The sequence below is a fragment of the Suricata suricatta genome, chromosome 17, assembly GCF_006229205.1.
Source record: "Suricata suricatta isolate VVHF042 chromosome 17, meerkat_22Aug2017_6uvM2_HiC, whole genome shotgun sequence".
Classification (NCBI taxonomy): domain Eukaryota; kingdom Metazoa; phylum Chordata; class Mammalia; order Carnivora; family Herpestidae; genus Suricata; species Suricata suricatta.
Window position 1 is genome coordinate 22,431,451 of NC_043716.1, and position 24,231 is coordinate 22,455,681.

At 47.8% G+C, this 24,231-nt stretch overlaps 1 protein-coding gene across 6 annotated transcripts in view; it reads left to right on the top strand.

Annotated features, from left to right (window-relative positions):
- HNF1B (HNF1 homeobox B) overlaps window positions 1-21,066 on the top strand; it is a 53,770-nt gene extending 32,704 nt beyond the window's left edge. For 2 of the 6 annotated variants that reach the window (XM_029929106.1, XM_029929108.1), the window contains exons 6-9: window positions 5,719-5,854; window positions 9,337-9,531; window positions 12,139-12,257; window positions 20,127-21,066. In XM_029929106.1, coding sequence (XP_029784966.1) covers window positions 5,719-5,854; window positions 9,337-9,531; window positions 12,139-12,257; window positions 20,127-20,147 — 471 coding nt within the window. In that variant the 3' untranslated portion in view covers window positions 20,148-21,066. Of the gene's footprint in view, window positions 1-5,718; window positions 5,855-9,336; window positions 9,532-10,351; window positions 10,437-12,138; window positions 12,258-20,126 lie in introns of those variants that run through there. The other 4 variants (XM_029929107.1, XM_029929109.1, XR_003904788.1 and 1 more) reach the window with 3 other exon arrangements.
- Window positions 21,067-24,231: the final 3,165 nt, after the last annotated feature.

Consider the following 24,231-nt stretch of genomic DNA (forward strand, 5'->3'; position numbering starts at 1 on the left):
AACAGGGATAATAACAATGCCGTTGTTGGGGGAACAACTGTGATAACGAGGAAAGTGCTCAGCACAGTGTTAAATAGTCAAAAGACGTGACTGGGGTTGTTAATGTCAGTGTTTCTCTCTTTACATAAAGTTTTCTATAATCATAACCACAGCCCACACCCAGATATAAGTTTAGCACACTTAGTGAGGAACAGACTTTTTCTGAACTTGAAATTTCAAGGCTCTAATTTTCTAACAGCACAAGTGCAGGGGAGCGCAGCCTGGGAGAGAAACAAGCATTTCGCCACGAGTAAGGGCAGGAAATGGAAAACTTTATTCTTTAGGTCATGCTCTGTTTCAGTGGGGGGAGGAGCTGCAGGTTCCTGGCTTCCACGCTCAAGGTGGAGTCGCACACATTCCCTCAAGGTGTCTGACCCAGGGGCAGGTGGGGGCCGGCGTGGGGGAAGGGGAAGGGGAGCAGATGCCATTTTAGACCTTGACGTGTGTGCTGTGTAGGCAACGCAGGAATGGTGAGTCACAGGTGATTGAGTCCCCAGCTCCCTGGAGGAAAAACAAAGTGTTGTTTCCAAGAGGAGTGCTGGCTCGGCCAATTCTCGTCTCAGGGGCGTGAGCTGCCCTCCCTGGCAGTGGTCTGGGCAAACACAAATGGAAAGGTGCTCCTGGGAGGGGCATTTTGTAGCCCCTGCCCTCCCCTCATCCCTTAAGCATTTTCTTCATGAAGAACAGGTTTGTGTGGCGACCTTGTGAGAGGCACAGACAAGTCTTCATGAATCACTTTGAGACTCAAATAGGTTAAGGGTAAGGATTGCCCAAGCTGCCCAGGGGAAGGGGATCTCGGGGAAGAAGTCTTGACTTCGCAGTGCATAAAACCCTCTGCTTCGATTGCTGGAAGGGCCTTGGGGTTTTCCTTGCATCCTCCTGCTCTTTTTCTTAAGAGGCAAGTGGCCTCACCCCAAGCCAGGGCTACTGCAAAGGCAGCCTGCAGACATGCTTTCTGCTTCCTGTTCTGCTCAGCAGTGCCCTGATGGCCAGTATATTATTGGATTGATGATTGACCAAGAGAGCACACCTCAACGTTAGCAAACACCTAGAAGCTTGTTTGCAAGGACCAGCTTTTAGTAGGCTCCAACACCCTGGCTCGTATGTTATGTCACTATTACTGGAGCCCAAATTCAAGAATCTGTTTTCTGTTAATATCTAACAGGTGCATCACAGATTGTGGCCCACCAAGGCGAGAGTGGAGTATGGTTAAAAATAATGCAGTCAAGAGAACCAGTGTGTCCAAGCCTTGGGCTCTGTTATTTATCAGCAATCAGATGGATATTGCTTAACTTTAGTTTCCTCACCTATAAACAGGGGATAACAATGCCTGCGTCATGGGGTTGGTGTGAGGGCGGCTTACAGCTCCACTGTTGTTTGGGTAAGCCCCGTGCGAGGAGTGACACTCTCTTGTGTACTAACTTTCACTGGGACGTGAATTGGAAATCTTCCCCCAGGGATTAGCTTGGGAAATACTGCTGATCATCTGAGCTCTCCTTTGCACTATCTGTCCCGTCTCCCATAGCCAAATGCATTGACAAAAAGCTGGCCAGGCCAGATTTAGGGTTGCAGATTGTGTGTGTTGAACCTTGGGTTTTTTCTTCATAGATAATTTTTTTAATGTTTGTTTATTTTTGAGAAAGAGACAGAGCATGAGAAGGGGAGGGACAGAGAGAGAGGGAAACCCAGAATCCGAAGCAGGCTCCAGGCTCTGAGCTGTCAGCACAGACACAGGGCTCGAACTCATGAACCTTGAGAGCATGACCTGAGCTGAAGTCAAGTACTTAACCAACTAAGCCACCTAGGCACCACCTCCCCTCCTTGTTTTTTCCAAAGCACATACTGGGTTGCCTGGCTGGTTCCATCAGTGGGGCATGTGGCTTTTGATCTCAGGTTTGTGAGTTTGAGCCCCACATTGGGTATAGAGTTTACTTAATAAAAAAAGAAGAATTAAAAGCACATTCTAGATTCTTTCGCACTGAAGCAGTATCGCCTAACACTGTAAAGCCTTGGAGGCAAATGGCCTGTTTTCGATGCCTACACTACTTTCTGAGCACATTTCTTCACTTCTCTCAACTTCAGTTTCCCTGTCCACAATGTAGGGGCGATAGCACGAACCTCTTAGACTGTAGGCAGGAAAGCACTGAGCAAAGGTGAAAGTTCTACAAATGGCAGCATTCACGTAATTCAGACTCAGCTGTGTCATTGGCAGCCCCGGGGTTTCCTTTAGTCCTGGAGGCAAATAGAAAAGCATGGTTGCATTTTAGAGTGGGAAGGTACTTGACCAAGGTTACCCCCAAAATAGTTAAGTATTTGAACTCTAGCAAAGCTGAGTTCGAATTCTAGCTTCCTCACTCACTGGTCAAAGGATCTAGAGCTAGTATCTCTACTCTTGGTAGGATCTCTCTCTTAACCTACCACATAGGGAGAGTGGTAATAACGCCCTCCCTCACCGTGGTGTTACCTGTTGAGCACAGTCAGCAGAAGCACATTACAGACTCTGAAGCCATGCACATTTAAGTCGTTTTTATCATTGGCATCTGCGTTTGTCTTTCACCATTAAAATCAAACATTGAAACAGGAGAGATTACCGTCACTTCATTGACTTTCTCCAAAGGACTACATTACCCAAAGGAAGTCCAAAGGCAGGTTACTAATTTTTTTTTTTTTTTTAATGACTCTGACATTTTGAAAAACAAGTCCAGCAAACAGGCTGGTTCTCTCTTGTTTGATGTGGTCAGAATTCCTTCTTGGTCACGTGACCCCCCCAACTCCTTTCTTGATGCCCATTTTAAAAACACAAACAAACCTGTTTGGGTTTTTTTCTTTCTTTCTTTTTCAAATTAACCTTGGAAGCTGTGGGGCTGACCAGAAGGTCAGGGCGGGAGATAGTGTATTACCAGGGTGCTGGCGGGCGACCTATAATTTGACAAGCTCTGGGGGGAAGGGCAACTGGATTACTCAGGCATTGAATGTTTGTATCCTAACCCTGAAACATTTCCCAGTGGTCCTGATATCATCAAGAATGTCTGGAGCAGTTCACAGTTATGGGAGACGTCTATTTTCCTTCCTTCCTACCTTCCTTCTTTCCTTCCTTCCTTAAGTTAATCTCTACACCCAACATGGGGCTTGAATTTACAACCATGAGATCAAGAGTCACTTGCTTCACTGACTGAGCCAGATAGGTGCCCTGAGACACCCTTTCTTAATAACTTTAGAAATTATTTTAAAACTAGAAGTATTAAACTACTTCATCACCAAAGTGTGTGTGTGTGTGTGTGTGTGTGTGTGTGTGTGTGAGTGAGTGAAAGTGATAGCTCCTTATAATTAAGGTGGAAACATTGGAAGCATTTCTGAAAACATCAGAATCAATGCAACCACATCTATTACAGCTGTTACTATTTGATACTAATTAGAAAGTTCTAACCAATGCAATAGACATATACACATATTAGTAGTAGCAAGGAGGAGACCCTATCAGCACATATGCTTGTGATGTCATTATATGCTTCGAGAAGTAAAGAAAATCAATAAGGAAAAGACACTATTAGTGATAAATGAAAGGATTCAATCCTAAATAAAAGGATTCAAACTGGCCATGTATGAAGTAAAATGTTAAAAGCAGAAGCTTTCCCTTACTAACCTGTCACTAAAATAAAATGGTGAAACAGAATGGGGACACCTGGGACCGAGGGCTTGTTAGTTAGTAGTTTTGTCATTACAACATCAGTTCCTTGACCAAAAATATAAAAATTTTTAGTGGATAGTGGAGATTTGGAAAAGGTAGAGAAGCCCAGTGATGGCTGATCTCCCCTAGCCCCTGGTAATAATTGCAGGCGTAGGGAAAGGTTCTCTCTAAAAGGTAAGAACTCGAATTCTAGAGACAGACAGACCTGTGTTTGGACACCGGATATACTACTTACTAGGTTATTGGATCTTAGGCATTATACATATCAACTCTGAACCTTAGTTTTTTTTTATCTGCCTCATGGAACTATCGTGAAGTTTGTAAGTTAATGTACAAGCAGTAGTTAGTGGAGCCTATAGTTCGTGAAAGCTTTCCTGCACTTCTGCCTGGTCCCCAGTCTACTCTTACTAGGGAATCCCAGAGCATTTCTTAAGTTATTATTTTTAGCAGCCACTTGTCTTTAGCACCAATAATATAGAAGGCATAGAGCAGAACAGAGGATACTTCCAAATTAAGCAAGTGACAGTCCTATAATACCCCATGAGCAGAAAAACCTCTAAGGCAGGCTAGGAACTCAAAGATAGTCACCAGTGAGGGGCACCTTGGTAGCTCAGTTGGTTGAGCCTCTGACTCTGGCTCAGGTCATGATCTCATGGTTTGTGGGTTCAAGCCCCATGTCAAGCTCTGTGCTGACAGCTTGGAGTCTGGAGCCTGCTTCAGATTCTTGTGCCCTGTCTCTCAAAAATAAATGTTAAAAAAATTTTTTTAGTAAAAACAAAAGATAGTTAACCAGTGGAAACCACATAAGGGAAGGGATTATTGGGTATTTTACTTCTCTATCTCCAGCATCTAGATCTGTGCCTCAGTGGATGCTTAATAGTTGTTGTTGAATGAATGAATGAATGAATGAATGAATGAATGAGTGAATTAGCTATGCCATGGAATTGTTGTATCATGTCATTTAAAAAATTTTTTTTTAATGTTTTATTTATTTTTGAGAGAGGGAGACAGCACACGAGCAGGGGAGGGGCAGAGAGAGAGAGGCAGAATCTTTTTAGTTTTTTTTTAATAGTTTATTGTCAAATTGGTTTCCATATAATACCCAATGCTCTTTCCCACAAGTGCCCTCCTCCATTACCACCACCTCCCTTTCCCCTCCCCCTCCCCCTTCAACCCTCGGTTCAATAGTCTCTCAGGTTTTGCGTCCCTCTCTCTCCTCAACTCTCTTTCCCCCTTCCCCTCCCCATGGTCCTCCATTAGGTTTCTCCTGTTAGGCCTATGAGTGCAAACATATGGGATCTGTCCTTCTCCGTCTGACTTATTTCACTTAGCATGACACCCTCAAAACATTGCACATGTTTTTTTATATCTGTCCGTAGCTGTGATGGAAACTGAGAGCAGCTCCCTAAGTTTATTTTTTAATAGTAGTTTATTGTCAAATTGGTTTCCATATAACACCTAGTGCTTCTCCCCACAAGTGCCCCCCTCCATGACCATCACCCCCTTCGCCTCCTTCCCCTCCCCCTTCAGCCCTTGGCTCGTTTGCAGTATTCAATAGTCTCTCATGATTTGTGTCCCTCTCTCCCCAACTCTCTGTCCCCCTTCCCCTCCCTATGGTCCTCTGTTAGGTTTCTCCTGTTAGACCTATGAGTGTAAACTTATGGTGGAGTACTACATGGCAATGAGAAAGAATGAAATCTGGCCATTTGTAGCAAAGTGGATGGACCTCGAGGGTGCCATGCTAAGTGAAATAAGTCAGGCGGAGAAGGACAGAAACCATATCAGAAAGGCAGAATCTGAAGCAGGCTCCAGGCTCTGAGCTGTCAGTCCAGAGTCCAACGCGAGACTCAAACCCATGGACTACAAGATCATGACCTGAGCCGAATTCAGATGCTTAACTGAGTTCCCCAGGCGCCCCAAGTCATGTCATTTTGGACACTGCTCTTTGCGATCCCAGTTCCACTCATGGTGTTCTTGTTTTTTTTCTCCAGCAGATCTCAGTCTCAGGAGGTGGTCTGCCCCCCGTCAGCACCTTGACAAATATCCACAGCCTGTCCCACCATAATCCCCAGCAATCTCAAAACCTCATCATGACCCCCCTGTCTGGAGTCATGACCATTACACAAAGTAAGTTCTGTTCTGGGTCAGAAAAATTCAGGGGTGGGTAAGGAGAAGAAGTGTGGGAAGTAAGTCAATCTGAGTTTCAAAAAGGTTTCTAGAGGACCCCCTTCAAATTCGCCCATGGCTGGTGGATTTGATTCCACTTGTTTAGTTCCTTCTCTCTGTCCTCAACCATATTTGGATTGTTTAGCCTGAAGAAAGAGAAAATAATGGAATCAAGTTGAGTCTTGGGCATGGCTCACCAGCTGTGCATCCTGGGGCCAATCATTAGCCTTAATGAGATTCAGTTTCCTCATCTGTAAAATGGGTTGCTGAGATGATCAAATTACAGTGCATAGAAACATGCTTCCAAATCTAGAACACATGAGTGTGTATAATATCTATCATAGCTTATACTTTTGTCTAGTGTTCATGTCTACCCCTAAGCCTGCAGTGGATTTTCCAGGAAGTTGGGTTGATGTTTCTTTGTGTTGCTCCACAGCAACATTGGACTTCCTTCTAAAAGGGAATTTTGTGTGGTCATGGATGCCTGTTTGCCCAGTGGTGCAAGTGCAGTGAGAGGGATCTCTGAGGGAAATTGGTGGAGCATCTCTTTAAGGAGGTATATGGCTGGAGACTGGTGGATAGATCAGATCCTCCCAGGTCTAGGAGGCTCTCATTCCACATCCTCACAGATCGGGTAGTTCAGGACATGGGAAGGCTGATGGGGCCACATCTGTGGATGACTCTCTCAGAATCCTAAAGTTGATGAGTGTTCAGTGTGTTTTTTGCTTGGTCATGACAGCCCAGGCCAAATCATCATTGTGACCCTGGGAAATGTTCTCAAGAAGTCTCAGGAGAGATCTAAGGAGGGCACATTACTCCTCTTTCTTTTCACTTATATTGTCCCTTTGTCCTTGTGGCCACATTGACCCTTTCTTTTTATCACCTTTTCCTTGCTCTCTCTTCTCTCTCTCTCTCTCTAAATCAGCCCCAGCCAAGGTAGTGGCTCAGGTCACTTCTGAGGAGAGTGCCCTATGTGTTCTTTGAGAGAGGCACAGCTTCACTGAGTGAGCATGTGTGGCTCCTGCTGTGTCCTCGACTGCTCAGAAATGGATGCGCCCTGCAGTTATTTTTGCAGCAAGAAATGGGAATAGAGAAGAGAAGCATTTAGAGGGCCTACCAAAAAATTAATTTAAGCTTACTGCCTTTGACAGGAATATGGTAACCCTACAACAACCAGGGTTTGAGAATGAGACACGATATCTAAAACCAGCTTGCTTGCCTTCTAGAAGATTTGAGTAAAAGACCCACGAGTGAGATATTCCACCTCTTTATTTCCACAACCAAAATGATAGACGAACCATCCCACTTACCTTCTTTCTCCCACATCAAGCTTTGGCCAACATATACACAATTACATATTTTCTTAGGCACTATCTGAACTAAAAATTTTCCCAGAGCTATTCCATATTTTTCAATTTCATTCCTCCTGATCTCCTCCACCCACTCACTGTATTCCTAATGTACTGCAGGTGGGCAGCACCGGAGTGTGTGTGGCCCTCGGAAGATTGTGCGTGTGCGCACGTGCAATTGTGCGCATGTGTGTGCTCAGAGCGGACGGAGTAGGAACAATGATGAGTGTCACCAGAAAACTCAGCTGACACACATAGTCCTATCCTACAGCATGTTAGGATGAAGGCTTGCTTGCAGGGACCCACATGTGACCAACTGTTGGGTTGAGTGTGTGGGTCCTACCTCTGGACCACAGAGGCCCACGCAGAATGTGGTAACAAAGGACCTGGCCCTGCCAACTCCTCACTATTTATCTGCTGGGCTGGACAACATGCTTCTTAGGCAGGAACTAGTGCGCAGAAAGCAGGGGAGAAGGCCAGGAGTCACACTCTGCAGGAGCTAGAATGACATCAGTGGCTCTTGATCCTGGAATTGAGGCACAACAGCCTCACAGACTGTGTTGAAAATAAGATTCCTGGGCCTCACCTAGGAAGGTTCTGACTCATTAAGTCTTGGGTGAGGCGGAGGAATGTATATTTCTTAAAGATCTCCCCCAGATGACTCTAAAGCACAGGCAGGTTTCAGAACTGTGCCCTCAAATGTCATCCACTGTAGGCAGGGTAATTTGCTTTTCTGGGCAGGGATTTCCCGAAAGAGCAGCGGTATTGGGCTCCCCCAGGGGGACAGCAAGCACCGAGGCCTCCCAGGAGACTGAGTGCACAGTGGAAAGCAAGAGAGGGAAACAGGATATCAGGGTATCAGAGGAGCCCCTGGAGAATGGGAGATAGGGCTGGTCTGAGGGGAATCAGAGAATCCAGCCCCATCCCCACCCAGGGGAGCCAGAGGAGGCTGCTTCTTCCTTTTCTTCTGCTCAGGAGTCTCGCCTTTTAGGTTTCTGATAACGGTATCAGCTAAAGCCCTGAGTAAGCAAAGCTGAGGTCTTTGTGCTGTCTCCGTGGAGGACTTCCCACAAACCCACTTCTGGAACCCTCTCCATTTGAGGAAAGGCTCTCTAGGTGTCCCTTCCACACTTGCCTGAAAGAGACCTTTTTCCTGGATTGTCTTCTTCCTCCCATCCTGCCCCCCATTTTGCAGAAAGCAAGGTCAAGGGAACATTGATGGCCCCAGGAAGGAGGTGGGGGTGCCGTGCCCCTGATCCTCTCATCCCTATTCCCACCCTGCCTCAGCTGTCTTCCCCACACTGGGATGGGAGACCGGAGACCCAATCTCTGCAGTGCCGGCCCCGTTACTGAAGAGGCCTCAGGACATAAGCACAGAGCAGCACCACAGAGGCCTCACACCCCAGAGCAGAAAGATGGCAAGGACCACTGTAAACTGTCACCCTTTCACTTGCGACTTCCTCCTCCCGGTGCCTGGACCTCTTGATGCCACAAGCCCTGTGCCGCCAGATAAGTGACGTCCACTTCATAGATTGGCTGAGGTCTGCTGTTTTACCTGCTTTCTGCTATCGGCAAGAGAATGAGCACCTGACCTCTGTCAGGGTCTTTGCCCAGTCCGCTCAGTGAGGGTCTTCTCATTCATACTCCTAGGACTGTGGAGGTGGTTTTGTTGTTTTATCAAAATGTGAGTTCCTTATCACTCCTGCCCTCTGCTGGACAGACAGGCCTGGGCACTAATCTGATGCCTCCCTGCAATCCCCCAGCCCTCTCTGGGAGTCCAGCCTGGAGGGGGGGTGGGCAAGTAGAGGCGGCTTTCCCAGGCCTCTGGCAACCTCAAGGGAGCCCAGTTTGGGAGGTGCCAGGATGACTTTGGGAGACTCTCAGGCCTCAGATCTGTGAATTCGAGCAAGTCCATCTCGCCAAGCCTCAAGTTTCTTTGTACAACGGATCTATAGAGTCGTTTCCCATGCAGTCTCTCAGGCAAAAGCTTAGCCCTGCCTGGCTCATAGCAGGGGCTCAGTGGTGACCTCAGCCATGCACTCACCCCTCCCCTTCTCTGAAGCCACCTCTGATCTTTCCTTCTTGCTCCCACAGGCCTCAGCACCTCCCAACCACAGAGCGTCCCCGTCATCAACAGTGTGGCTGGCAGCCTGGCCGCCCTGCAGCCTGTCCAGTTCTCCCAGCAGCTACACAGCCCTCACCAGCAGCCCCTCATGCAGCAAAGCCCCGGCAGCCACATGACTCAGCAGCCCTTCATGGCGACCGTGACTCAGCTACAGAACTCCCACAGTAAGGACTCGGGTGGGGTGGGGGTGGGGTGGGGGTGCCAGCAAGGGCCCTGAGCAGCCCACCTCTGCCCTCTCTGGGTCTGTACTTGCTTGGAAGTATATTGATTTGGTCACTTTTCTCTACCTGTTATCAACCCAGACAGTGTCTCGGATGACCTTCATGCGGTCTATGCCTTTCCTAGTTTGGCCTTCCTAGATCCCCAATCCCACCCCCAACCCCTGTGATTCCTGGGGGAAGGTTTGAAGAGGATAGTTGACGGCCCACATGTAAAGTGGAATTGGAGATGGAAAGCAGGGGCGGCACGTGTGTGGGACACATGCCACGGTTGCCCATTCTGGCACCCATGGAAGATATCACCGGTCCACCACAGTACCTTTTCCTGACAAGCCCCAGCTTAGCCTTTTCAGTCTAAAAGTCCAAGCAGCCATTCCTAAATGACAAGAATGGGCATGCAGTTTGCATCCCATTTACCCTCCCCGAAATTGAAGAATTTTCTAGAATGTCCATGCTGTCCAATTTACACACCCCAGACATCTCTAATTGAGACTCCTGAGCACAGGTGGAAATTACTACCTGCACACCATCTTGGATAGGGATATCAGCACTTCTGCCCTCCCCCAACCCCACCCAGGCTAGTTCTCATATCCTATTTCTATACCTACTCTAAGTCCTGTCTTTCAACCAGTTATTTCCCACCCACCGCCAGCCACTAGATCTCTGCCCTCCACGTGGAGCCTCAGGCCCCAGCCCTCTGGCCATGTCAGGATACAGCCCTGGCCTACAAGTCTGGGCAAAAATCATGGCAGGCTCCGTCCCACAGGAACACCAGAGAAGTCTCTGTAGTAGAGTGACCATCTCTTGGATTTAAATCCTGGCCCTGGGACTTACCAGCTGTGTAGCCATCGGTAAGTTTCTTAGCCACTCTCTGAGCCTCAATTTTCCTCATCTGTATAACGGAAATAATAATGTAGAGTGATAATGGAGTTGAAGTAAGACTTGGTATGAGCCATGTTTGGTGAGCACAAGAGTTAAAGAAATGCAAGTCATTATTAATTAAGGGAGGGTTTTTTAAAAAAATCTTTTTACTTATTTTTGAGAGAGAGACAGAGCATGAGCAGGGGAAGGGCAGAGAGAGAAGGAGACACAGAAACCCAAGGCTCCAGGCTCTGAGCTGTCAGCACAGAGCCCGACGCGGGGCTGGAACTCACTGACTGCAAGATTGTGACCTGAGCTGAAACTGGATGCTCAAATGACTGAGCCACCCAGGCGCCCCTAATTAAGGGAATTTTTAATAGGAGGAGACAGAAACGGTGAAGGAGCGTTTGGTTTCTCCCCTGGCTGCCTCAGTCGAGCCGTGGGTCTGAGGAAGAGCAGCCAAGCTCGACTGCCTTCTGTCCTCAGGCTCTGTCCCCAGCTCAGGCCTATGGAGCTGGTTTCTACACACCATCTCACATTCCAATCACATTTTTTTGGTGACTTCTAAAAAAATCTGCCATAGCCTGTAGCAGTCTGGAACCATATGTCATACCCCACTTTCTGTCCTTTCAGGACCTGGCAATACGCCCCCAATTGTCCCTGCCCCCTCACCTGGGCAGGATTCCTCAGTGGCCAGGCCTGGGTAGGACAGCCAGAGAGTGGTCACCAGTGACCTCTGGACAGCCAAGGCCCAGCTGGGGGCCCCTGGACCAGGAAATAACCGGCCTCCCTCCACAGGAAGGACACGCTGGGCTGGCAGGCGGTGACCTTTACCCCATTCTCTACTAGAGGACGCTTTGGTAGAAAATAAACTGCCTCATGGCCCAAGAGCCACATGCTTCTGTTAGGTCGTGTGACCTGGAATTTATATGAATCTAGTGGTCAGTCACATAACTCAAAAAGTTCTAGACTTGGTGAACAAGTACTGTAAAAGCTAAAAACTGAGTCACATGCTCCTGGAGGTTTTATTTTACTCTGGTCTCCCTTTGTCATCCTTCATATTTCCATGATGGCATGATGTGACATACGATGTCCTTTTAGTGCAGTTTGGAACAACCCAGAATTATACAATTAATTATCTCTATCTCTAATTATAATTATGAATCCATTTATAATTGCTTGCATGAGGCCTGGTGCTTGAGTCACGGCAGATACGATAAACATGCACGGGCCAGCTTGTTTATGTTTGCTAACTACTCAGAACTTTTTTTTGTCTCAAAATATCTGAGGCACCACATATGCCTGAAGGCCACTTGGTGATGCCTGGGCACCTAACATTTGATTGAAAGTCAGGAGAACAGACGTGCTGTCCACTACTGTATAAAAGGCACTGTACAAAGCCGTTTATTTGGTACAAAGTACTTTACATATGATGTTTTCTAATCCTGCAATAGGTATCATTCCCATTTTACAGATGAGGAAATTGAGGCTAAGTAATTGAGGAGTGAGGATCTAAACACATGGCCATTCTTTTTGCCACATCACACTGCCTTCCAAAACATTGCCGCCGCCACTGACTGCCCTTTTGTCTGCCTGGGGACACAGGAGCGATGGGATGAGATGGGGTGTCTGTATCTGTGCATATGCTTGTGTGATCTCCACCTTGACCTTGTCTTCACTCTGTCTCTCCAGTGTACACACACAAACAGGAACCCCCCCAGTATTCCCACACATCCCGGTTTCCGTCCGCGATGGTGGTCACGGATACGAGCAGCCTCAGTACGCTTACCAACATGTCTTCCAGTAAACAGGTAATGCCAGCAGGAAGTGGGGAGGGGGCAAAGGCTGGGGCTACTGACGTGCGGAGAGCGTAGCATGTGTGGACTGAGCCATAAGCCTGGTCCTTCCCAGGCTCCTAGTTACTTGCTAGAAAGATCCCCGAGGTCACAGGCGGAGAAGATGGGCCACAGGCTAAAGGGACTGACTGCTGCCCCAGCTTCGCCAACAAGAACATGAAATGACTAAACTTCGATAAATCACTGGAGACCAGGTGACATAGAGCCATCACGTAGTGAGACTGAGTATTCCCCAGGGGATTAATCAGTGAGCCATGGAAAAGGTGTTTCCAAAGGAAGCTCCAGAAAGTCACACCCTCTGGAGAGTTTTCCACAAGTTAATCAATGGAAAAAGGGAGTAGGAAATCAGGGTCCTTGAGGCCAATTCCCTCTCTCCAGGACCCAGGCTGGATTAAGAACGCTGTAAGCTCCAGAGAATAACCCAATTCTACCAACCCATGGAGATGCCTCAGTAGGCCTTACAGGGACCTGCGTTTACTTGGTGTGCTGTCAGGAAACCTGGAATTGACTTCCTGGTGCATTGAAAGTGGGAAATCCAGAGGCTTAGTCATTCTTTCAGTGGATGGCTTGTTCCCACCTCCACACAGAGCTGATAGAGTAGCAAAGACAACCAAAGGTGTGGCTCATCACTGCCGCTTGGACAGCTGGACTGTCACAGGACACCAAGAGTTAGGAAACAGGACAAGATGTCTGAGCACGGATAACAATTCCAGAATAATACAATAGGACCTTTTAGGAGCTGGGGTCTGTGCAGTGTGGGAACTGTTTGGCCTCTATTGATTACTAGATAAGTAGGCGACAACCTTGACCTTCATGTCAGTGCTCTCAGCACGGTTTGGTCTTGTTGACGATCTTTTTTCCACCTGAGCCCTGCGAATCACACCTCCTCCACTGCCATGTGCTGCCCAGCAGTTTCTATCATGGGCTTGGGTTCTCTGTTCTTGCCTCTGCCCACATCTCCTGGTCCTGCAGTGTTGTGGAGATGGTGGCCCCTGTTCCCAGTTTGCCACTTGTTTGGTGACCTTGACCTCTCTGAGCCCTCATTTCTTCAGCTTTAAAATGGGAGTTGTAACACCTCCTTATTCTGGAGATTCAATGAGGTCGTGTAGATTAAGTGCCCAACATGTCCTGGGTGTGTGCCTGTATGCTCATGAACACACACACTCACACACACACACACACACACACACACACACACACACAGCCTAGACATCTGGGCTCTGGAGGTGGGGGGGGGGGAGCATTGTGTGGGACCGGCTCTGCCACTCTTCTCTCACCCAATGGAAGATGAAAGGACACCCCCTGTTGCCCTGCCCTTCGACTCCCGTGCGATTTCCCACTCTTTGTAGTGAGCAAGGAAAACATTTATCTGTGCTCACAAATCTCAATCAGGGGGGCAGCCAGGCGCAGCAGCCCTGCTTGGGAATACCTTCCCCTTTGAAAGGTTTATCAATCCATCTGCCGCTTGGTCAGCCCTAGACAGGGCTGTGATTAATTATTCCTGTCTTTCCCAAGTTGACTTTGATGCTTGCTTGTTGAAACAGGCCCTCTGAATTCAGGAAATGATCTCTTAATCAAAATACTTAGAGATGCTCTCTGAGACCCTGCACTGGCCCCCAAATGGCTTCTCCCCTCCACTGGACAGAGTGGCCAGCCGACCTTGAAGCTGCATGAACCACTCTAGAACCACCGTGAAGTTGTCCCTGAGTCCGCAGATATTCCGGGAGTCTGGTAGTAGACTCGTTTCTGGGATGATAAGAAGGATGATCACACTTAGGATAAAACTATTCACATAATATTTTATGTTTATACTTCTCATGAACATGATCTCATCATTTCTTTTTATTGAAACTTCCTTAGTACAAAGCAATGAACTGAGGCTCAGAGATGGAGTGTGACCTGCCCAAGGTCCAACAGGTGATCAGTTCTAGCTGGACCTTCAGACTTTGGGCTTTGGCTCTAAATCCTAGACTCCTTCCACTTAAACAATACTTGCCTTCCAATATCCATCTCTAAAATACCCACAGTATTTGTTGCTATTGTGGAGTTAACAGTCAGGAACAAGGATAAAATTCAGCCTGGATAGGTGTTTCAATCGGGAAACTTTCTTCCTACAAACTGAAGGGGAAAGGCAGAAGGAAGTCAAGTGAGGGTAAAGGTGCTGCCTCCCGACAGCAGAAAGAACCGAGGTGAAGGAAATTTGTACTAACTCTGTTCCCAAGGCAAAGGGTCAGAAATGAGTTCTGGTGGCAATTCTGCTTTCCTTTTGTTTTAAAGCATTATTTTCCAAAAGGAGTTTCAAGACCATTGCTGGGAATCGGGGGCACACGGTGTGAGCAGAGGAAGAGATTCCTTGATTATAAGTGTTGGGTGAATGGCTGGTTTAAAGTTAGATACCGCAAGGCGGGGGCTATTCCGAATCTTTCGCTTGCTGCCGTGTGCATCGAATGGTGGGGCCATTCGTGTGCACAGATGCTCCAGCCAGAGGGACACATCCTGGGCAGTGCTACTGTAGAGGCATCCCAGAGTGCTAGGAAAGCCCAGCAGCCTTGCGTTAATCCTGGCTCCTTCCCCACCCACCATGTGACCTTGGGCAGTTGATTCACCCTGAGACCATTTCTGCATCTCTCATGGGGAAAAATCCTACGCATCCCCCACCACAGGATATTCAAAGTGCCTGAGACAGTGGCTGGTACATGGTCAAGTACTCAAAGTGCTAACCCCCTCCCTGTTTCTCCTGGCCATCTGTGATCCTTTAGGAGATACTTTCTGTCAACTCCTTAAATGCAACTCACTGGACTACATGGAGTCAAAGGAGGTTGAGTCCCAGGATAAAAGCAAACAGAGCAGGACCTGCCTTTGTGCTTAGCCAAATGCCTGGGCTATAGTAGATGTTCAGTAAATATGAGTGAGGGAGGGAGGGAGGGAGGGAGGGAGTGAGGGGATGAAAGAATGAATTCAGAACTAACACTTTTTGAGTGTCTCCCATTTCCATAGCAGCACTCCAGGTGCTTTTCCATTCTTACCTTTCCTGGCTAACCCTCACACCCATTCTGCAGGGTAGATATTTTTTTTATGGCCAACTCTTAAAGCAAAACGCTAAGTTCTGGAGGTGGGGAGGGATCAGGCCAAGTTCACACAGATGATAAATCTGGAGCTTGACTTCCAGACTGGTCTTCTGGCTCCAAATCCATTAAACAACGCTCTCCATCTAATATCTATTTTTAAGTACTCATAAAAATGACCCAAGGTTATGCAGGCATAATGCTAACACTGGGATTTGAACTTGTATCTGATCACAGTATTTTCCACTGTCAGGACAGACGTGCCCCAGGGCCTTGTCAATCACATTTCAGGAACCTCAGGCTGGGACTTTCTCCCCTGTAGCTCCTGCTCTCCATCCTTTCCAGAGCTAATGCCTCTCCCTCCTCCTCAACCTTGGGTGCTGGCGAGTTATCATCTGAGTGGGTCTGTGCCTGAGCTCCTGCCAAACAATGCCCCGCCAGACTGGAAACCAGACCGCAGCAAGCACTGACCTCGGTTAGAACAAGTGTGGGCAGGCTGCGAGCTGAATCCTGTTTCCACAACCTCTGGGCCCACTGCTCCACTTCCTAGTTTACAGAGAGGTCAGGAGAGGGCCCCTGAGCAGTCACTAGTCAGGGGTGCTAACAAAGAGGTGGACAGCCTCATCATGAATCTCCGGCAGCTGTTCCAAGCTTCCAACCTTCTCCACTGGGGGTCAGGCAGTATGGTGTGATGATTAAGAGCACTGACTTGGGAGTTAGGCAGACTCAGGCCCAAGATTCTACCACTTTCCACCTGGGTGACCTCAGGCAGAAGTCCTAGCCTCTCTGAACTTCGGTTTCCTCGTTTGTAATATGAAAATATTGACTCTTCTTCTGTGGGATCACTAAAACACCACATGCTGTAAATCTTGTAAAATACCTAGCTTGGTGCTTGGCCCAGAACACCCAGCCCATGGCGGCTAGGGTGAACTTGGCCTTCCCTGCTTGCAACCCTGAGGTGTTTATTTCACCATGGCCTCCCTGTGGCCTCCTTGTGGCCATGCTCAGAAGGAAGAAGGAAATAATCTTCCTTATGTTTAAGAGCATAGACTTTTCTATTGTGAGAACCTGGGCAAGTTTCTTATAATCTCTCTAGGCCACCATTCCCTTGAAGTGTAATCATTTTAATTAATGGAGCCATAATTAATCTAACTTAATAATAATAGTAGTAAGTTATCTGTACTCACTGTCTCTGCTTTCTCACCATCCCCCGCCCCCCCCCCCAGTTCTGTCTTAAGGCTATTCCTGACGAGCATATGTCCTCACACCACACTAAAACCCCCCTGGTCCAGCTCGTGAGTACCACCATATTGTCAGACCCAGTGGGAGCTTTCCCCTCTGACACAGCCCCTTTTTTCGCCTCCCTCCTTTTTTCACTTGGTTTTTGGGACAATACCCATCCTGGTTCTCCCCCACTGTGGCACTCCTCATTTCCATGGCTGGCATCACGTCTTCCCAGCATTTAGTGGTTGGAGGGCCCTGTCACTTATTCTCTTCTCTGTTCACTCCTGGGTGATCTCCTCCAATCCCACGGCTTTGGGTCAAACGTACCGGCCGATGGATTCTGTACTTCTGTCTCCATCACAGACCTCTCCCTTGAGTGCCCATTCACAAACCTGGTGCAGCTTGGACATGTACATGCACATGCCCTGTGTATCTGACAAGCCTCACTAACATAGGAACTCTTCATTTTGCCCCGTTTCTCCCTACTCACACTGCTTTGTCCTGGGGCTTCTCCGTTTCCAGAAATGATATCCAGTTGTTCAGGTGAGGTAGCCGAGAGTCTCCTTGGTTCCTCTCTGCACACCCCACAACCAGTCCATGGATAAGCTCTGCATCCCACATCTGAGCGCCTCTCACTGCCCCACCAGTCCAGCCCCTGCTCTCACTGAGGCCCTGCCCTGGCCCCAGCTTCCCGCCCCTACGTCCATTCCTGCCCCACGAAGGTGGTTACAGTCTGCTCACTACACAGCAGCCAGAATGATCTCTTGAGAGGGGAAAATAATCATTTCAACCCCCCACCCCTCACCCCTGTCAAAACTCTCCAGCCTGCAAACAAGCTGAAATGGAGGGTTCCAAGGGCCAGTGTGATCAGCCCCGTGCTGTCCCTGCCCTTCTCACCTCCTTCCTCTCCTCCCTCTTTCACTTGGCTTCAGCTGAACCAGAATTGATGTGATCTCACTTCAGGACTTCCGCATTTGTGGTCTCTTCTGCCCCCCCCAAAACTCCATATGGCACATCTTTTCATGCTTGCTCCCTCATTTCACTCATCTCAAATGTCACCACCTCCGGGAGACCCCTCCTGATTCCCCTCTATAAATTATTCCCTTTGCCTTCAACTCACCCTAACCTGTCATCGTGCTTATATTTCTACAGAGCATTCATCTCCACCTGAAATTTTATTTTGTGTACACATGTATAACATATATACACATGTGTATACATACACACACATATACATTCATTGACTTTATTCAGAACTCTCTCTAGAATATAAACTCTGCGGAAGTCTGGACAGGCTGCATCCCCTGTGCCTAAAAAAGTGCTAAGCATGTAGAAAGTATTCAAAAATTTGTTAAATGGATGAATGATAAGTACCTGCTTCAAAGGGTTGATGTGTGAATCCAATACAATGATGTGAGTAAAGTCCTTCCTTAGCAGGGTGCCTGGCACACAGTAGGACCTCAGTAAATGTTAGCACTTAGCATATGTAATCATCACAGCTACCAGCCCTTTCAGAGGGAGGTTCCCTCAGAGATCCTCTGGGCAAGGCCCCCGCGGGGCTGGGTGTGCCAGGCCTTGGTTCTGAGGGACCACAGTGCGCCCCTTATCAGCTGTTTGTGTTTAGACTCTGAAGGGGACAAATAACTCTAGTTCCTTTGACAACATTTAGGGCTCTGCCACCATTTTATTATGTGAGCAAACATTTGATAGCTGGGAAGCCCATCCCTAATGACAGGCCATAGAATCTCGCTGGCGTCTCCTTATCTCCCCTTCTTGTTTGCTCTTCTATTGAAACCTGCAAGGTCACAGGCCATTTTCTCTCTCCTTACCTGAAATCTGAAAATTGGAAAAAGGCTGATAGTGGGAAGTAAAGAGACTCAAAAGTAGGGGCGGGCCGTGGGAGGAAGAGGAGGCAAAGGGTATCAGAAGACCCTGACCAGGGCCTCAAGAATTTAAAAGGGCCAGAACTCGTCCCCTCCAATGAACGCACAGCTCAGCCACATTCTGAAGGGACTCGAGGGCAGCATGGACCAGGGCACCCTGTGTGGCCCAGGGCTAATTCTGAGCACTTCCCATGTATCGGCTCACCTGCTCCCTCTACAACCTCCATTTTACAGATGGCAAAACTGAGGCACAAAAAGAGTACCCTGACCAAGAACACAAAGCCAGTAAAGGACTCTTAACCTCAGAGCATGATAGAATATGTGGCAGGAGGGTACTCAGTACCAGTTTGAATTTCTGTCTCTATACTGTCCTAGTTCTGAAACCCTGGACAATTCACGTTCTTTGAGCTTGTCTTTCTAACCTGTAAAATGGGCATAATGGCAACCTCATACAGGATTATGGCTGGGAGCATTGATTTATGAGATAATAATGGAATAATAGGCCTTTAGTAGTAATAGTAGGCATGTGTGTGCGTGTGCACACACACTTATGTGTAGCTCCTGAGTGTTTAGGGAAGAGTCTTTAGAGAAAGAGCCATTAGTCAAAAGGCAGAACTTTTCCCTTAGATTCCCAAACAAGTGAAAGGGAAGGAAGAGACAGAGGGAAGCAGAGAGGGTCTCTCTGGAGGGAAAAGGATGGGAATGGTGCGCCATGGCTATTGGAAGAATGAGGCCGAGGGCTCTGGAAGCTCCTCTCGGAGGGTTTGTCCATCCGCTCTGGGGTCTCCTGCCCCCTGCCCACCTGGAAGTCTGGCATGAGGGGCCTTCAGCCCAGGTTTCTGGTCCTATTAGGAACAAGCCTCCAGAGAGCTCTTTCCCACATTCGTTCCCTGATGGGTCATTTGAACAAGTGGTGATTTTTGCACGTCCTCAAGTAGATTGGCAGCACCGGCCCAATCCGGGAGCTGATTAGAAACGCAGGTTCTTAGGTCTACTGCAAGTCCACTCCATCAGTGTACATATGTTCACAGGACGTGTGGGATTCTTAGGTCCACTGAAGTTTAGGGATCAATGGCCTAGGGGACCCCAGCCCTTAGAGGTCTTAGAAACAGGACCCCGACTTCCATGAGAGGCAAGAGCCCCCATCCGGCTGCCATTGCAACCACACTGAGCACACTGTAAAACCCACTCTTGGGGCAAGTAGAAGCGTCCAACTTCGGCTCAGGTCGTGATCTCACAGTTCATGAGTTTAAGCCCCACTTTGGGCTCTATGCTGACAGCTCAGAGCCTGGAGCCTGCTTCAGATTCTTTGTCTCCCTCTCTCTCTGCCCCTCCTCCCTCTCAAAAATAAATAAACATTAAAATAAAAGCCCACTCTCAAAGAAAAAGCAGCTTGACTCCAGGATAAAGGTCAGTGAGTTATGATTAGTTCAAGGTCTCCAGCAGTTCATTTCTCTCTTCTGAAATGGCCAGAAGATCTGGCTCCTGAGTTTTCCTAAAGGGAGTGTGCTTCAGGACCAATACTGTGTCATCAAGCAGGCACTAGGCCCTTTGCTGGCTGCTGTGGGTCTCAGCTCCCCTGGAGAAGACAAACTAAGGGCCATTGTCTCTGCTAGCTGCACACAGCTGAGCTCTCTCTCCTCTCTCCGCAGTGTCCTCTCCAAGCCTGGTGATGACCACACACCACTTGCCTTGTGCGCAGCAACAAGGGCCCTATTTTCCACACCATCACCCTCCGGGCAGCTGTCACAGAAAAGCCCAGTGGCCTGACAAGCACCTTTGAGAGGTCCCTGCTTACCTGACATCCCGCTGATGCTTCAGACAAGCCACTCCGAGGCGCAGCCCTTCCCTTCTATGCAGTATTGTCGCCATGCCTCTCCCAAGACGTCAAGTACTCCCATCCCAGCCACAGGTGGGAGGCAAGAAACCGCGGAAGAGGAAGAGAGAACGCTGTCGTGCCTACATGATGCTCCTTCATCGAACAAACTGATGTGAAAACTTGAATATGTTACTGACAGGAGGAGGACACGTGCTATTGAACTGAGCCAAACACACTGTATATATCCGCAGACTCCCGCCCCCTCCCAGCTGATCGTGAGATTTCTTTTGAAGAAGTAAATTTGTCCAATGGGTGTAGACTATAACCTACTGTAATTAAGTGCAATTTCCCCTCCACTCCCTTCCCCTATCCCACCCTGTATATAATACTAAAGTGTCTATTAGTTTTCTTTGTAAAAGTCAGAGTTGAATTTTCAAAGTGATTTGCCCCCTTCTTTCTCCCCCCACGGAGACCTATCCTGAGTCGAAGTGAATCCTCTGTCCCTTTCCCTCAGGCCTCTGGACACACACAGGAACTGTACATTTGGGACTGACTGCCAGCTGAGTCCAATCTCCTGATGTTAAGACACAACTCTGGATCCTGGAGGGGCTGAACGTAGTGTCAGACTAATACCCTAGCTTTCGGTGGGGCTAGGGGTTTAGTCAGGGCACCACCCAAGAAACCCCCAAGTCAGGGAAACTGGCTGCTTGATAGCACAAGAAAAAGTTACCCTTTCAGAAAGACTCCCATTAAAACAATTTATTTTATCACTGCCCAGAGTCTGATATCTCTGTCTCTGACATTTCCCCTGCCACGGTTCCATAAAGAGCCCCTGGCTCCTGCTCCCCTTGGAATTGTCCTCTTGGTCCACTGCAATCATGGCTGCACATCCTAGTGTCTTCATACTGGCTGTACTACTAAGGTAGGAAGAGTTGATGCCCCTGGCCAGACTCCACAAGCCCCTCCGAGGGGGATCTGGCCAGAGCAGGAGCCCACACCTTTGTCTTCTCCATAACTCACAGGAGCAAAGGAATAGAGCCAGCTCTTGGTGACTCTTGGTCATAGGGACAGATTAAAAGCAGGAAGAATGGAAAACCTGTGGGTAACTTTTTCAGCCTCATTTTAAGCATTAATCCAAGCCTTTCCTTCCTTCTATCAACCTGTTAGCCACTGGGAGGATGGGAAACTCTTGTGGGTGTTGCCTCTTGTCCAGCTTTCTCCCCCTGGCCAGGAGGCTAATGAATAAAAGCCAAAGGCCCGGACACTCCACCAGGTGCAAGGACCTTGCCACAGACAATCCAGTGCTGACTTCATGAAAGAAGATGTGCCTGTCTTCTTTGCTATCTCCTCTTATAAAGCATAGACCTACCAGCATGTGGTTTCTTGCTTCACATCAGAGCATTTCCCAGGCGAGGTCTGAGCAAGGGAATTGTGCCGAACAGGCCCCAGGCAACAGGTTTTTCATAACCCCAGTGCGGTGGAAGATGTGCTTTGCAGTGATCAGGGCAGATTTACCAAGTACATACTCTACTATACGCCCAGAACAGGGATGGCTAGATAAGGGAATGGCGACCTCCTTTGGTTCCTGGCTCCCCTGGACCATGTCATGTGAGCTGAAGGGGTCAAGAGAACACTCATGGTTCAGTTGAGAGGAACTGGGGCCACAGCCAAGCACCACATGTCGAGACGCCAAGATCCCCGTCACTAATTGAGATGTCCTATTGGATAGCTCCTGTGAGTTCCAGCAAGAGGAAGGGAATATAGGTCTCAAGCCTGAGCCTCAGTTGGAACCCTGTATCTGGACTCATGTTGTTTCTGAACAAGTATCTACGTTTGGTACATTTTATATCTTGCATTACTGCAATAATCCTGAGAATGCAGAAGGTCTTTTCATCCAGGCAGTCATGTGGGCAGAGCTGGAGGCTGAGGGGAGCAAGGACAGGTAGGTTGGGGAAGGTTCTAGGACTTTTTCTAACCAAACCCTGTATAAACCGAGGCATGTAGAAGACAACCCTGGCAAGATTAGCACCTCTCTTCCGAGTCAAGCAGGGACCTTCTATACTGGCTCTATGAAGGGACAAGGAGGCCACCATGTAGGGGTCAGGTGGAATTACTTACTCTAAAGATTTACTTGTAACTAGGAGTTCCCATTCTTCCCCCAGAACCTTATGGACCAACATTTCCAGAGTCTCTCTTTACACCCGGAGCCCAGACATACAGATGGCTCTGTTTTCCCATGACCTATTGTCATTTTCTAGGGTAAGCTCTGAGGAAGCAGATTTCACTTTAACACTCATGGATTAAAAAAGAGGTCAGTAAATGAAGACTGCCTTAAAATATATTCACCTTTTCCATGCCAAACAGTGGACTCTTCCCCCCTCACTTAGGCAGAGATAACTGGAGGGTTGCGAGATTCAGAGGGATAAGAACACAATGTAGACACCCAGGGAATCTGAGCTCTTGGCCTACAGCCAGGGGCAGGTCTTTGGTATTCATTTTGGAGCCAAATGCCCTGATTAGAATCTCCAACTCCAGCACTTAACCCCATCCTCAGTGTCCTCTATTAAACTGAGTAATGATAATAGTACCTACTGTATAAGGTTGTTTGAGGAGGGAATGAGTTGATACACATTGAACACTTAGAAGTATAACTGGTATGTTGTGTTATTAGTACTCTCTCATTCCACAGTGACTTCTTGTATAGTCTTCCGGGCTTTGTTGCTAATTCCAGATAACCTTGCCACAAATTTGATGCTTGGGAAAACTGCCAAATTGCTGGTAACATGATTTTCTTCATTTCTATGGTGTATGGCAAATCCAGCTGGGAACCAAGGATGAGCCAGGGAGTGAGGTCTGAGGAAAGGGGAAAGGCTTGTCTCCTAAAGGGAAAGAAGAACGTAAAATGTGGTGGCCATTCCAGGAAGTGTGAGAACCAGGAAGTCAAGACTACAGCTGGTAGTGCTCCTTAAGGTTGGTGGGGGCCATGCAAGAGGAGTGCCCAGAGCAAGGAATGGTGTGGGTCAGGAAGAAGCAGGACCAAACTTCTTCCCCAGGAAAATCAGGGCTGGTGTGTTCACTATGAATTAGGAATTAATTCAAACAAACACCCTCAAAATCTGCTCCAGAGTGTAAGATTGCTGATAGTGAACCAGGCTGTGACATATGACATATCCATGTTATAATACTTCAAACATTTCCCAATTGCATCCTACAGGCTGTGAGAAGCTGCAGTCCGCTAAACCAAATGCCTATAAAGCCTGCCCCTCCCTCCCTCTCCCCCTCTCCTCGTCCTCTTTCTCCCTTCCCACTTACTCTCCCTCTCCTCCTTCTCGCTCTCTTCCCCCCTCTCTCTGCCCCCAGTTCTGGTGCAGAGGTCATTCTGGCTAGGCAAATACTAGATTGTCAGCCAAGATTTATAACATGCCTGTATTTTTTAAATGAATCTTTGGGGTGTACAGGACTTGACCTATGCCTGAATGACCACTTTTTCCTGGGTTTCTGTGCGGTGCTGTGTACATGTATAGAGAGGAAAGGTGTTCTAAGGGACAGCAGGGCAGAGCAAAGTAACATCAAAAGCAGAATTCATCAAAGAAATTTTCACCCAGTCTGTATATGTATGTTTATGCCAACAAACCACACAACAGAAACACAATGTATTTCTTTATAATTTCCACATACTTAATTTTCTTACATACTGTCATATTCCCAAAAGGCAGGTTTCTTTTCTGTGCCCTATTGTCCAGGAGTCCTTAATAAGCCAATTATATTAAATTATTCTCAATTACGAAAGCTAATTTTTTTAAAAGAAAAAAAAAATCCCAGTATAAGGAAAGTGTGCCGATTTCCTGAGCTATTATAAGTCCTCCTATGTATCCCTTTGCCTTTGGAAACATTATCTAGTCCAAAATTATGTTTCTCATTTATTTATTCAAGAAATA